At 41.9% G+C, this 15592-nt stretch overlaps 1 protein-coding gene across 1 annotated transcript in view; it reads right to left on the reverse strand.

Moving 5' to 3' along the window:
- Positions 1–234: 234 nt before the first annotated feature.
- Positions 235–15592, reverse strand: part of LOC126293319 (cell adhesion molecule 1-like) — a 786156-nt gene continuing 770798 nt past the window's right edge. Inside the window, exon 6 of the mRNA XM_049986516.1 lies at positions 235–1310. Coding sequence (XP_049842473.1) covers positions 1222–1310 — 89 coding nt within the window. The 3' untranslated portion in view covers positions 235–1221. The remainder of the gene's footprint in view (positions 1311–15592) is intronic.

Here is a 15592-nt window from a genome sequence, read left to right on the forward strand (position 1 = left end):
TTAACCCGCTTCATGTGAACATTTAACAATTTTACTGCTCACTGTCAGTATATATGAAATAACAGCTTTTATAGGAGACAATACTGTTCAAAAAATCGTCTACTCAATATCACAGCCACATTAGAACTCCATGTGCTTAACAACTTGTTTGACAGAAAGTGAGTAGCAATACCGTAAACTGCTGTCACCTGTAGAAGCTACAACTGATTGGGCAATAGTTTCAAGTAAAATCAGTTTCAAATTTTTACAACCTTTTATTATCATGAACTGACAAATTTAGGGAATCTTATAATTTACACAAGTTCTAAATACAAGCCAATTACAAAAGAAATATTCAAGACCAACACAAGTTGCATTGGAACATCTTCACCGTTTGTCTTTTGTTTTCTGAAACCCACAATATTAACAAGTAGGTATCAGGTGCACCAAAAACGAGGATTAAACCCGGACGGGAGTAGCCTTTATTGTATTACCTTAGGAGGAGTAACATATACTTTTAAAATAAGTATGACAATGAACTACTACCCAACACAGTTGTCTAATACATCTTATTAACTAGTATGTCAAATATACAAGACGAATATATATACTCTAATATACATTGTAATTATATACATATAAGTATCTTAGCGGACAATCCATTAAACGCTATTATTTATCCGACAAGACTGTTATTGAGCATTTTCCGAGACCTTTCTTTCTTTGCAGATTACTTCCATGAAGTGAAATGAATTGAAACCGTTACCCAATCTCAAAACATCGCTTTTATAAACACAATTTTGCAACTGGCAGTAAACTTCGCAGGGTCATTGTCTGTAAAATCTAAATTGCCACACTATTGGAAGCCCGCATCTAAAAAAAATTACTGGATATTTTGTTATTTCCTTTATAACTCTAGCCAAAGTATTTCTGTGTTTGCGCCGCTCGTCCACAATTTTTACAAAACGAATTGCTGTCTTCGCTACCGTTTTCTTCTAGGCTTATTTCCAATTTTTTTTTCTTCGCATCAAAATACTATACAAACTGCTTAACAGCTGTTTACGATTAGAACATATTTTATCTATACGGATTTGTTTTTTTTGTTTAGTCACTAAAGTTTAGCTGACTCAGTCAGCGGCAGTTGAGTCCAGTTGTCACCTCTGGAGCTACACACTCGGAGGTTTCCCTCGCGCAGCCATGGCCGACCAATCGCAGTACCGGAAATGCTCAGTGCCGTGCGCGCTACCTGGTGGCCACCGCGGCAATGAAGACGCAGCCAAGGACGCTGAGGGCGGCTTCTGAAGAGCTGGAAGCAGCTCTGCTCACCGCGTCTGCAAAAGTAACCACAGTAACATGTAGTGATCGATACCATCACCGTTGCTACATCTAGAATTCTCAACATGTAAGACAGGTGAATTACCATTAATAAAATTATAAACAGCAGACCAGTTGCAATGAATAAAGAATTCCTTACCTAGGTTCCGACAAATATAAATTTGTCTTCTTCAGAAGGTGGCAATTTTACATTAGTAAGAACGATAGAGATAGACGTACTGTAGGTGCAACCACAACGGAGGGTTATCTGTTGAGAGGCCAGACACACGTGTGTTTCCTGAAGAGGGGCAACAGCCTTTTCAGTAGTTGCAGGGGCAACAGTCTGAATGAGCGACTGATCTGGCAGTGTAACATTAACTAAAAAGGCCTTGCTGTTGTGATACTGCGAACGGCTGAAAGCAAGGAGAAACTACAGCCGTAATTTTTCCCGAGGGCATGCATCATTACTGTATGATTAAATGACGATGGCGTCCTCTTGGGTAAAATATTCCGGAGGTAAAATAGTCCCACATTCGGATCTCCGGGCGGGGACTACTCAGGAGGATGTCATTATCACGAGATGGAGTGTAGCCTTGTATGGAAGTGAGACATGGACGATAAATAGTTTATACAAGAAGAGAATAGAAGCTTTCGAAACGCTAAGGAATAATGCTGAAGATTATATGTGTGTATCACGTAACTAATGAGGAAGTATTGAACAGAACTGGGGAGGAGTTTGTGGCACAACGTGACTAGAAGAAGGGATCGGTTGGTAGGACATGTTCTGAGGCATCAAGGGATCACCAATTTAGTACTGGAGGGCAGCGTGGAGGGTAAAAATCGTAGAGGGAGACCAAGAGATGAATACACTAAGCAGATTCAGAAGGATGTAGCCTGCAGTAGGTACTGGTAGATTAAGAAGCTTGCACAGGATAGAGTAGCATGGAGAGCTGCATCAAACCAGTCTCAGGACTGAGGACCACAACAACAACAACAAGGACTAATGTACCATCGCCGTTTTTACAATTGTCGGCATAATCGGTTGTGAGGTCTGCAAGATCCATGAGCTGTTTTATATTTACGTGTCAAACCCTAATTTTAGGTCTATATTTTATTTCTGACACATGGATCTATGCCGACAATAGTAAAAACGGTGATGGTACATTAGTCCTTACAAATGTAAAATTGCTACCTTCTGAAGAAGACAAATTGATATTTGTCGAAACCTAGGTAAAGAATCCCTTAACCATTGCAACTGGTCTGCTGTTTATAATTTTATTACGTGAAACCGTTACTGTTGTGCAGTTATATTTAAAATATTGAATTTCCATCCTTAACCTTATATTTAAGAATTTTTTTTTATAAGCAACATCTTAGTTCACAAACGAGAATTAGGAATAAAATTTTGTACTTCAGTGCATGAGATAAGGAGGAGTGAAAAATGAATGTTACTCGGTTGCTCGTATCTACTGTGTGTCTGCCGACAATTATCTCTAATCGTCTAAATAGTAGATAATTATTGTTGTCGACACTATTACACCTGTAGCAATGTAAGTTATTTAATTCATTCCTTTACTGGTTTTGGCAGTTGCAGCACCCACCTACGGAACGTGCAGTCTTAGGTTATTGCTTAAAATAGACAATCGTAGTTTATCGTGTTTTTCCATAAGAATGACTTCTGAAACAAGAGTACAATAATCGTAGTATTTGTATTGTACTGTATTACTGGTGGAGGACAAGCTAACAGTATTATATATTATGCTATATTTAAGAAATACAAAAATAGCTGGGAGAGTGAGTCACAAATTTCGGACATAATGTCTGATTTATACTAATAACCTAAGAATGCAGCCAACATCTCGTGGTCGTGCGGTAGCGTTCTCGCTTCCCACGCCCGGTTTCCCGGGTTCGATTCCCGGCGTGGTCAGGGATCAGGGATTTTCTCTGCCTCGTGACGGCTGGGTGTTGTGTGGTGTCCTTAGGTTAGTTAGGTTTAAGTAGTTCTAAGTTCTAGGGGACTGATGACCCTAGATATTAAGTCCCATAGTGCGCAGAGCCATTTTTGAACCTAAGTATGAAGCTTCCGTCGACAGGTGTAAAACGGCCGAAGTCTGTAAACGGTAGTAAAATAAATTTTGTTGGTACGTAGTGGTTGCTTGCTGCACTCCTTCTGCATTACTGTACGACACTGTGTTCTTTCAACCATTAAAGAAAAAAATCATTATGGCTACTTGTTGCCGTCATATATTAACAGCACTGGAACATACTGAAGGTAATCGATCGTGTGGCAACAATACTTCTCTGCGAATGGATATTTGCAGTTTATTTAACCAGTCCCACCCAAAACTTCACTTAAATCCGTGAGACTACAGAAGAAATTCAATCAAGTAGTTTCTGATGCATATGGTATCCAACCTGGGTAGGGTGTTCTTAGAAACTAAAGTAGCGTCGCTGGACAGCATTTTACAGCAATCATACAACGACAGATTTACTCATTTATGCTAAAACTGTTGCAACCCGTATCAAATTTCGATCCTGAATTCAGATTCGAGAAATGTCTTTGGCTCTAAGGAAATGTGCTTAATATTTTTATCAGGTAGGATGCCCTACGAATACACGAATAGATGTCAACAAAGCTAAATTACGACACTATTCCTACAACATCCCGATATCTATATCACAAACCTTCCTGCTTTTATATTATTATAGAGAGCTGCTTGTGCTGATGGTTCAAATGGTCTAGAGCACTATGGGACTTAACATCTGAGGTCATCAGTCCCCTAGAACTTAGAGCTACTTAAAACTAACTAACCTAAGGACATCACACACATCCATGCCCGAGGTAGGATTCGAACCTGTGATCGTTGCGGTCGCGCGGTTCCAGACTGAGGCGCCTAGAACCGCTCGGCTACACCGGCCGGCTTGTGCTGATGTATGAGGTGAAAACATTACATTAGTAACAGAACTTTCTCAGGGAACTTGTGAGTGGTGACCATTATCTCAATATTGAGTTTTTGTGTAGTAACGAAGCTTTTGGAAAGTTTATTTAGTGCTCAAAAAAGTTCCATTGCACTACTCACGGTACGTACAAAAACTGGCTGCCCTCTGGAAAAATGGAACAATCCCAGATGAAGCGTTATATGGGCTCCATTCTCAGAGAAAGTAAATTCAATTAACTAGGTTTCCCGGCAGTATGACAAACGAGTATCACCGAGAGAGTAGAAAATGTGATTTGTCTTCGCTAAGGGATGAGCATCGCAAACGAAGTATTTGATCGGAGCGATATATACTCGATCTTCGGTCTAGGAGTTTGACTATAAATCAAAACACCCTTTATCTAATGTTCCGAGCTTAGCCACGGCGAAAATGTTGAAAAAAAATCATCAACAATCGCGGCTTCCAGCATAATGTGTCACACTCGTTATGCCAATGGCATTGTCAGACTGGGCAGAGGGGCTAACATAGGTTGAGGACGACCACTTTATGGTGCGGTGTGAAATTATCTCAGGAAGAATCGACAGTAGTTACGTGTATAAAGATGTTAAAGTCATTGGAAACTACTTCATTAAGGAGACTGTGTGTATCCGCAGGCTTCGTGGACTGTAACTGAAATAAAGTTGCATGATTAACTCTCCATCGGCAAAACACTGTGGATGAGTCCCGCATTCGTATCTCTGGAAGGAAACTGCCAACAGTCGGAAAAACATTAAATAGCGACGGAAAGGGTAACTTTCCGCGAGTAAGAGCGTGAAATATGAGAATGTGGTATGGGAAGTTGAAATTCAGAAAAGGGAAATCGTGAGGCTCAGTCTAGGTATAATGGAGACCAGCAAAATGAAATGGTAAGAAGAATTTCTCGTCGGTTGAATACAGCAGCAGCAAATGGAGTAGCTAGAGTAGGATTCTTTAACAACAGTACGATAGGGTGATTTTGGAGTTAGTACAAGAAATAATATAGCAGAAAGAGTAACTGAGTTCTGCAATAAATTTCAGCTTGTAATAGAGAATACTCCGTTCGATAAATCACAGATGGAGATGTTCTTGGAAGAGACCGACAGAAACAGGAACATTTCACTTAGAACACATCATGGTCAGGCTAAGATTCTGAAATTAGGTACTAGATTTTAAGGCGTACCCAAGGGCAAATATAGACTCAGATCACAATTTAGTAGTGTGCAAAGTAGTCTGAAGTTTAAGAAATTAGTCAGGAAGAATCAATTCTAAAAACGTCGAAAACGGAGGTATTAAGGAATGAAGAGATACGCTTGAACTTCTCTGAGGATATAGATACCGTGGTAAGGAATGGCTCAGCAGGCAGTTCAGTTAAAAAAGAACAGACATCTCTAAAAATGGCAATCATAGAAATTGGAAAAACGATATGGGTACAAAGAAGGTAAGTGCGAAGAAACCGTGAGTAACAGAATAAGTACGTCAGTAGATCGATGAAAGAAAGAAGTACAAAGATGTTTAGGGAAATTCGGGAATACATAGAAATACAAGTCACTTAGAAATGAACTAATTCGAAGTGCAGGTAAATTAAGGCGAAGAGGCTACATTATAGCACATAGAAAAGTCAAAACACGCTTCAATGGAATAAATAGCAATGGTTGGAACATCAAGAATGCAGTAGGAAGTCCACTGTTACATGCAGAGGAGATAGCGGATACTTGGTAAGAATATCCTGAAGGACTTTATGAGGGGAAGGACTTACCTAATATGATGAAAGAAGAAACAAAAGACGATAGGGAACAGATAGGTGATCTAGTATTAGAAAAGAAATGTTAAAGAGCTTTGGAAGACTTTAGATCGAATAAGGGATCGATAGTAGCCGACCAAGATTTCTAAAGTCATTGGGGGAACTGGTAATAAAACGACTATTCACGTTAGTGTGTAAAATGTACTTTCGAAAAAACATTATTCACGGAGTACCAAAGATTGCAAGACCTGAAAAATGCGAGAATTACCTCACCATTTGCTTAGCAGCTCATTCATCGAAGATACTAACAACAATAATGAACAGAATAATGTAAAAGAAAATTGAGGTTAGATGACGATCAGTGTCATTTTAGGAAAGGCAAAGGCGCCGCAGAGGCAGTTCCGATGCTATGGTTGATAGTGGAAGCAAGACTAAAGTAAAGTAAACACACGGTCATAGGATTTGCCGAACTGGAAAAAGCTTTCGACACCTTAAATTTTTTACAAGATGTTCGAAATTCTGAGAAACCCTGGGGAATACAAAATATATACAAGACCTTAGAGGATATCATAAGACTGGAAAATCAAGAGCGAAGTGCACAGGCCGAAAAATGTGTAACACAGGGAAGTGTCTTTCGTCCCTGCTGTTTAGTCTATACGACGAAGCAGCAATAACGGAAATAAATGAAAGTTTCAAGAGTGGGATTAAAAAATTGTTCAAATGCCTCTAAGCACTATGGGACTTAACATCTGAGGTCATCAGTGTCCTAAACGTAGAACTACTTAAACCTAACTAACCTAAAGACATCACATTCATCAATGCCCGAGGCAGGATTCGAACCTGCGACCGTAGCGATCGCGCGATTCTGGACTGAAGCGCCTAGAACCGCTCGGCCACCACGGAAGAGTGGGATTAACTCACTGTGAACACATATCAGTGTTGAGATTCGCTGATGACATTGCTATCCTCAGTGTAAGTGAAGAAGAATTACAGGATCTGTCGAATTGAATGAGTAGAGAATATAGACTAAGAGTAAACCGAAGAAAGACGGAGATAATGAGAAGTAGCAGAAATGAGAACATTGAGATACTTAACATCAGGGTTTGCAATGTAGAAGAAATTCTGGTACCCAGGTAGAAAAATATCCCATGACGGACGAAGCAAAGACAAAAAGACACTTTCACTGGCAAAAAGAGCGTTCCTGGTCAAGAGTAGTCTACTATCAAACATAGGCCTTAATTTGAAGAAGATATTCCCTAGATTGTGCGTTTGGAGCACGGCATTGTATGATAGTGAAACAAGAACTGTGGGAAAATCGGAAAAGAAGGGAATCGAAGCATTTGAGGTGTGGTGCTAAAGAAGAATGTTGAAAACTAGCTTCACTGGGGAGGTAAACAATGAAGAGGTTACCAGAATAAGATTTTCAGTCTGCAGCGGGATGTGCGCTGGTATGAAACTTCCTGGCAGATGAAATCTGTGTGCCGGACCGAGACTCGAACTCGGGACCTTTGCCTTGGAAGGTATGAGACGAGGTACTGGCAGAACTGAAGCTGTGAGGACAGGGAGTGAGTCGTGCTTGGGCAGCTCAGTTGGTAGAACACCTGCCCGCGAAAGGCAAAGGTCCCGAGTTCGAGTCTCGTTCCGGCACAAAGATTTAATCTGCCTCCAAGTTTCAATGAAGAGGTTCTCCGCAGAATCGAAGATGAAAGCTATGTGTGGAATTCACTTACAAGAAGAAGCGACAGGATGGTAGGACATTTGTTAAGACATCACGGAGTAACTTCCATGGTATATCTCACCAAAAAAAAATTAATACTAATAACGTATGGGCAGAGAGTGTGTTACTGAGACAACTTCTGTGATAATGTTATTCTCATCAAAATCTATGTCAACAATAGTAGTCACAATCAGAAAACGAAACGGATGAGAAACTGTGTATGGATACTGAACTAGTAATTCAGTATGTTAAACGTCATGTTAATCTAGTAATCACGCGGATCTAGAGCGCGACAGCAAGAGAAGGTAGAGAAGATCGAGTCATCGGTTAGTAATAGAGGTTACATTTTGTAAACGCCACAGGAATTGTAGATATGCCTCAAGAAGATCTTGAAAGACCTTGTAAGCACTTTTCTCCCCCACAGTGAATCGAGAGCTCACAATATTTTACTGTGAGTTACCAATGACACTGAGAGGTAGAAATGCAATACAATATGTAACACTTAATCCCAACTTCGTCAGCCACATGGTGCAAAAACCTACAGTTAAATGAGTCGGACCACCTCTTAGATATGTTACAATCCTTCACACGCAGTGTTTGATAATAGAACATGAGGCAAACGGTGGCCAACCTCTTGTTTCTAGTCGACGTCGCCGTAGGAGACAACCAATAATGCATAAGACGCCCAACGGCCGCTTACACTCTGTGACACGGGGTGATTCCAGCTGCAATATATCATGCTGAGATAGAGATACCAAAATCAGATACTGGATTATAATGTGTCCCCAAGAGCGTATGCAGAGTCAGACGACAATGTAGTAACGATGTAGAGTAGACTAAACTTTAAGAGAATAGGCCAAAAGAATAATTGTGTAAGTGGGATGCAAAATGGCTGTGGAATATAGAAATGCGCTACAAATTTTTGTAAGGCTGTAGATACAACTATAATCAATACCACGGTTGATAGTTCGGTTGAAGAGGGATGGACGTCCGTAGAAAGAGAAATGTTGGAAGTATGACAGGGAGGTTACAGCGGAGATCTTCAGGTAGCAGCAGAAATATCGCAACAGATCAATATAAGAAGAGAGCCCAAAACCGTTTAGAGATATTTACGAATATAGCACTACAGTTAACTTGGGAATGAAATAAAGAGAAAATGCACGAAAGAAAAGGCGGAGTGGTTGCAGGGAAAAGCGTCAAAGAATCGTAATGTTCGTCGGCAGGAATGATTCGGCATACAAAAAAGTCAAAACAGCTTTCGAAGGAGTTAAAAGCAGGGGCAGCAGCAGCAGAAGTTCAGTGGAAATTCCACTCTTAAATGCAGAGGAGAGAGCAGACAGGTGGAAAGAGTACACTGAAGGCCTCTACGACAGGGACTTAAAGGGTTTATGACCGCTGTGTTCCTCGCCACCTAACAGAAGACGATAAACAGAAGGACAATCTTTGCCGAACTGGTTGCGCCTAACGGAGCTGACCGTGCAAATTTTTTGGCTGTCATTGAACATGAGTTCATCACTTCGAACAGGAAAGAAAACAGCTATCCATGAGGCAGAGCCTGACCACTTCTCCTCGGAGGTAAATGTTCGAAGCCGCACCCTCAGCTGGTAAAGTCACGACGACGGACTTCTGGGTCCCTGAAGGGGTTATTCTATCTGATGTTCTCCTTCATGGTGCAACGTCAAACTCAGCAAATTGAAGAAACAGGGGAGCAGTTTTTGTCGCCACAAAAATGCAAGCGAACTCCGGCTGCTCTATGACAAATGGTTCAAATTGCTCTGAGCACTATGGGACTTAACTTCTGAGGTCATCAGTCCCCTAGAACTTAAAACTACTTAAACCTAACTAACCTAAGGACACCACACACATCCAAGCCCGCTCCATGACAACGCAAAGCCACACACACCTGGAGCAGATCACAAAACTCCATTGGATCGTTCTTCCTCATGCACCTCACAGCCTGAATCTCGCACCTCCCGACATCCATTGTTTGGTCCAACGAAGGACACGTCCCGTGGGATGCAGTACGTGGATGATGGGGAGGACATTTATGCTGCGACGTCAACCACTAGAGTGGTACCATGCTGTCATACAGGAGCACCCAATAAGGCAGCTTAAGGCCATCTCCCTAAACAGAGATTATTTTGAAAAACAGGGTCTTGTACCCAAAGGAGTGGGGGAAAATTTGGTGTATCGGAATCTTGAATGAAACCGACATGCTATCTGACAAATATTTGTTGCACTGCTTATTCAAGGTCTCTCGTAATACAGCCCACAGTTCTGGGACCGTTTTATTCATCGACATCTACATTTACATCCATACTCCGCAAGCCACCTGACGGTGTGTGGCGGTGGGTACCTTGAGTACCTCTATCGGTTCTCCCCTCTATTCCAGTCTCGTATTGTTCGTGGAAAGAAGGACTGTCGGTATGCCTCTGTGTGGGCTCTAATCTCTCTGATTTTATGCTCATGGTCTCTTCGCGAGACATACGTAGGAGGGAGCAATATACTACTTGACTCCTCGGTGAAGATATGTTCTCGTAACTTCAACAAAATCCTGTACCGAGCTACTGAGCGTCTCTCCTGCAGAGTCTTCCACTGGAGTTTACCTATCATCTCCGTAACGTTTTCGCGGTTACTAAATGATCCGTTGGATCTTCTCTTCTATTCTATCAACCCTATCTGGTATGGATAGCTGCTGAGCAGTATTCAAGCAGTGGGCGAACAAGTGTACTGTAACCTACTTCCTTTGTTTCCGGATCGAAATTCCTTAGTGTTCTTCCAATGAATCTCAGTCTGGCATCTGTTTTACTGGCGATCAACTTTACATGATCATTCCATTTTAAATCACTCCTAATGCGTACTCCCAGATAATTTGTGTAATTATCTGCTTCCAGTTGCTGTCCTGCTATATTCTAGCTAAATGATAAGGGATCTTTATTTCTTTGTATTCGCAGCACATTACACTTGTCTACAGTGAGATTGAATTGCCTTTCCCTGCACCATGCGTCAATTCACTGCAGATCCTCCTGCATTTCAGTACATTTTTCCATTGTTACAACTTTTTGTTATACCACAGCTTCATCCGCAAAAAGCCTCATTGAATTTCCGATGTCATCCACAAGGTCATTTATGTTTATTGGGAAGAGCAACGGTCCTACGACACTCCCCTGCGGCACACCTGAAATCACTCTTATTTTGGAAGACTTCTCTCCATTGAGAATGAATTGCTGCGTTCTGTTATTTAGGAACTCTTCCATCCAATCACAGAATTTGTCTGATAGTCCACATGCTCTTACTTTGTTCATTAAACGATTGTGGTGAACTGTATCGAACGCCTTGCGGAAGTCAAGAAACACGGCATCTGTGAACCCGTGTCTACGGCCCTCTGAGTCTCGTGGACGAACAGCGCGAGCTGGGTGGCACACGACCGTCTTTTTCCAAACCCATGCTGATTCCTACAGAGTAGATTTCTAGTTTCCAGAAATGTCATTATACTCGAACATAATACGTGTTACAAAATTCTACAACTGATCGACGTTAGAGATATAGGTCTATAGTTCTGCACATCTGTTCGACATCCCTTCCTGAAAACGGGGATGACCTGTGCCCTTTTCCAATACTTTGGAACGCTACTCACTTCTAGAGACCTACGGTAAACCGCTGTACTGTAATAAAGACGCTGTTTTGGCTTGTTTTGTACTCGTTTTCAGTACAAAAACAACAACGAACGCAAATACATTCAGAGAGTGCAGTATGTGAGAGATTGGCAAGGATATTGTCAGTACTGCCCACAGACGAAGCAATATTTCCAGGTACTGATATGTATTTTAAAATGTTTTGATGTGTTGGATGCTACTGTGCAACACCTCAGTCTCACCCCTGCGCTTTCAACGGTTATGGATGCATTGGACAATAGTACTGACGGTGTAGGGGCCACTTCTGTAGTGCGCTTTTCACTGGATTTATCGAGGGCTAGGGAGATTCAGCAGTGGAATTATCTCCGGAGCAGCCAGTTACCAGCCTCCATGGCGCACAGAGTCAGCAGTGCGTGGCGCCACCTGCCCAGAGACCGCCTGGAGGCCAGGCTGCCGCCTACGCAGCAGCAGCGCGGCGCCGCCTGGAGTTATTAAGATAAGAACATCGGCAGGTTGCAGATGAGGCGCGCCGGCCCGGCACGTAATTTAGCGGGCCCTCCCTTTGCATGTCGCCGGCCGAGATTGCGGGCCTGCTCCCCGTGTCGCGCCCGCTGACGACAGCGCTCCGCCGGGCACCGGCCGCAGCGGAGGGCGGCGACTCCCCTACCAGCCACAGGAACACCTCCACAAACTCACCGCAAGACGATACACAAATTCCAGACATTCGCAGAATCCGTTTATTCTGAATCTGGGGAACTACGACCACAACCAGAGATGGAAACATGAAAGACCAAAAGATATACTTGCAAAGACCTAACATCTATGGCCAAGGATACGCAAACATAACGGTACAGGTGAGCCCCTGTTAATCAGACGCCATTACTGGATATCCAGCTGGAATACACTGCCGAATAACTCGAACCACGTAGGGAAGCTGTACCGCACACTGCATGTGCGCAAGTTCCACACATCCCCCACACAGTGAGATGATTTATGGACGATCCCCCACTGCTGTATATAGATCTTGATTGTTCCAGGAATGTAGCGGCTGCAGCAATTGTGGTACATCGCCATCACTTGTCACGGTAATGGTGCATGATACCGATACTAATAAATCCAACCTTGCATGAACTATCGCAGCTAGTTAGCCACTACTGCTCTTACTACCCATCCCACTGTCGCAGAGGTTTTTTTCCCCACGGCACGAGCCATGGCACTTTTTTCCCTCTGCTCTTCTAATCGCTACCCTCACTTGCGTTTCGTCCACTATCTATCACCTGATGGACCGTGTTAATGCTTAGTCTTACCCAGACGCACGGATAACGTCACAGCCCAGCATCCTGTGATCCACTTACTAGATAACTAACATGTTTACGGAGGTGACAGTAGAACTTTTGGTTTGGCCACCACGTTGGTGCGGGCATGGAGGGGCCCCATCTCAAATAACCTTCTGAGCCGCCCGCGACCCTCTCTACTTCCTGGCCGAACCACTCCGTAGGATATGCGGATTGCAGCAGTAGTCGAGGACTGGCATGTAGCAGTGCTGTTCTTCTTCGACTTTTACTACCTGCACCAGCTACTGCGTCGTCAAATTGACGAGATTAAACCATTTCTGTTGAAAAAACAGTGTTTCAAGAAAGGTAGTATAGCATATTGACCACCCGTCCATCCTCCAGATTTTCCAACAACTGAAGTTATCAAAATGTGGTTGACTTGAGGTATCCGTACAATGTAGAACGGAAGAGATTTACAGTTCTTTGAGAACGGTTATCAATGTGGGCACTGACCTTGCAGTATCGATACCACAGGTGGGCAATGGCGACTAGTACGAAGAGTTTCAGCCTTTGAGGCTGCCAGTAAGGCAGTTGTATGTCCATCACTGACTGCACTTTGAAGATTGGGAGTAAATGACGAATCTAATAGGACCAAACTCAGGCAAGTAGTGTTCCACTGACAACTCATACGTCCAGTTCAAGTCTCTTAAATACGAGAAGACTCAAGCAGGCAGATTTTCATCGACAACTCATATGTCCAGTTGGTGTCTCGAAGATAACCTCAGTTCTACTATTTCCTTCAAGTGTGTAAAACGTACTTAAATCCCTGGCATTTTCAGTGAATTTGTGATTTACGTTTCAAACAAGTTATGTAAACAAAGCATGCAGTATTATCTCTCTAAGAAAGGACTTTATTCTAGCAAAAATTTGAAATCGTACAAGAGCACTTTGTGAAAATGTAGGAATAAGCTTATGTTCAAAACATGAATATTTGTAGGTTACAATAGTCAGTGTGATCATAAACCATCTACACATACAAAAAATTATGTAATATTCTGTGCTAGATATAAAGTAAAGTTAGCAAAAGAAGCTACTGAGCCGCGCGGGATTAGCCGAGCGGTCTAGGGCGCTGCAGTCATGGTCTGTGCGGCTGGTCCCGGCGGAGGTTCGACTCTTCCCTCGGGCATGGCTGTGTTTGTTTGTCCTTAGTATAATTTAGGTTAAGTAGTGTGTAAGCTCAGGGACTGATGATCTTAGCAGTTAAGTCCCATACGATTTCACACACATTTGAACATTTTTGAAGCTACTGACAGAACATCATTATCTTCTAATGATGACAAATGACCGTGAAAACGTACAAGAAAATCTAGTTTGCACACAACAACAGATCTTATGATACATAAAATGTTTAGTTCCTCAGGACTAAGAAGAAACATGTAAAACATAGGAACATTAATGATAAAAATACATACATGAAAAACATTCACGCAGCTTAAGAGGAAGGAGGTGTATAGACCAGATATAAAGGATCAACAAACAAATGTATTATGGTTCAAGAAAAGGAAAAGGAAAGGGAATTGAGTGTACTTCAGAGTCAACGTCTTTGGCAGTTTGTGCAATGTTTTATCCTATGAAATGTACTAGCCTACAATAATGATCACACTTTCTAACTGCTGCACTGTATGTATATTGTAAGTTCTCTGAAACCACATACTTTTCTTATAATAACCTTTATCTCTCATTGCAGTTGTACAGGGTGCAGCTAAAAGTACAGGCCTGAGATTTACTAACAACGTATTCTGTCTTCAGTCCGAAGACTGTTTGGTTGCCGCTCTCCATGTTACTCTATTCTGTGCTAGCTTCTCCATCTACAAATAACTACGGCAGCCTAAAGTCATTTCAATCGCCTTACTGTATTCTAGGCTTGGTCAGCCTCTACAGTTTTTACGCTCCTTCCCCCCCCCCCCCCTCCCACCCGTCGCCACAATTCCAATCAGTACTATTTTTGTGATCGCTTGATGGCTCAGAATGTGTCCCTTCTTTTATTCAAATTGTGCCCCAAATTTCTTTTCTCCTCAATTTTCTTCAGTACCTCCTCATTAGTTACCCACCAAGTCCACAAATTTCTTTAATAGCACCACACGTCAAAACCTTTTCTCTTCTTTCCGGAACTGTTTATCGTCCACGTTTCGCTTCTAACCAAAGTTATATTCGGTGTTATCAAATTTCTCCTCTTAAGAAACACTCTTCTTCAATTTGCAGATCTACATTTTACATCCTATTCACTCCGTCCATCATCAGTTATTTTACTGCCTAAATAGCAAAATTCACCAACTATTTTAATGTCTCATCTCCTAATCTAATACCCTCACCATCACTATACTTGGTTCCACAGCGTCCCACAAACAACTTGTATCTTCTATATGGTGTTCGCTAAGAGGTAAATGTGTGGAGTACAATTAAAAAGTGTAAAGATGAAATTTATCAACTACTTAAATCATCAAAATGGGGTTTACCTTGTGGAAGACACCTAGGTGCTACTAAAACATATGAACCTGAAGACTACTAACTACGTACTTGTATCAACTGAAAGCTCACATGACGGCAGGCGTACAGGGTACGATTAGAGTCAGAAAACTAAAATCAAACCACAAGCTAATTAATCCAAATGGGGTTAACGAGGTGAGAGACGCATCAGAGATTTCCAACCACATAATTTATCAAAATGGCGTCTACTTGGTGGCACACATACAGGATCCAATTGAAAGGTATGATCCCGCTTCCAGCATACATTCTTCACACATTTAATAAAATGGTTTTAAAATCCTCGATATTAGGAAATAACGAATGACGTTTTATGGATCCTGGTTCGGATGAAACAAGGTGCTCAAGAAAGGAGCTCTCAGTGAAATATGACTCACTTCAGACTCCAAAAATTTCGTTAATTGTTCTTTTAAAACCTTAGAGGCTTTGTCAA

This window comes from Schistocerca gregaria, chromosome 1 (genome assembly GCF_023897955.1).
Source record: "Schistocerca gregaria isolate iqSchGreg1 chromosome 1, iqSchGreg1.2, whole genome shotgun sequence".
Taxonomy (NCBI): Eukaryota; Metazoa; Arthropoda; class Insecta; order Orthoptera; family Acrididae; genus Schistocerca; species Schistocerca gregaria.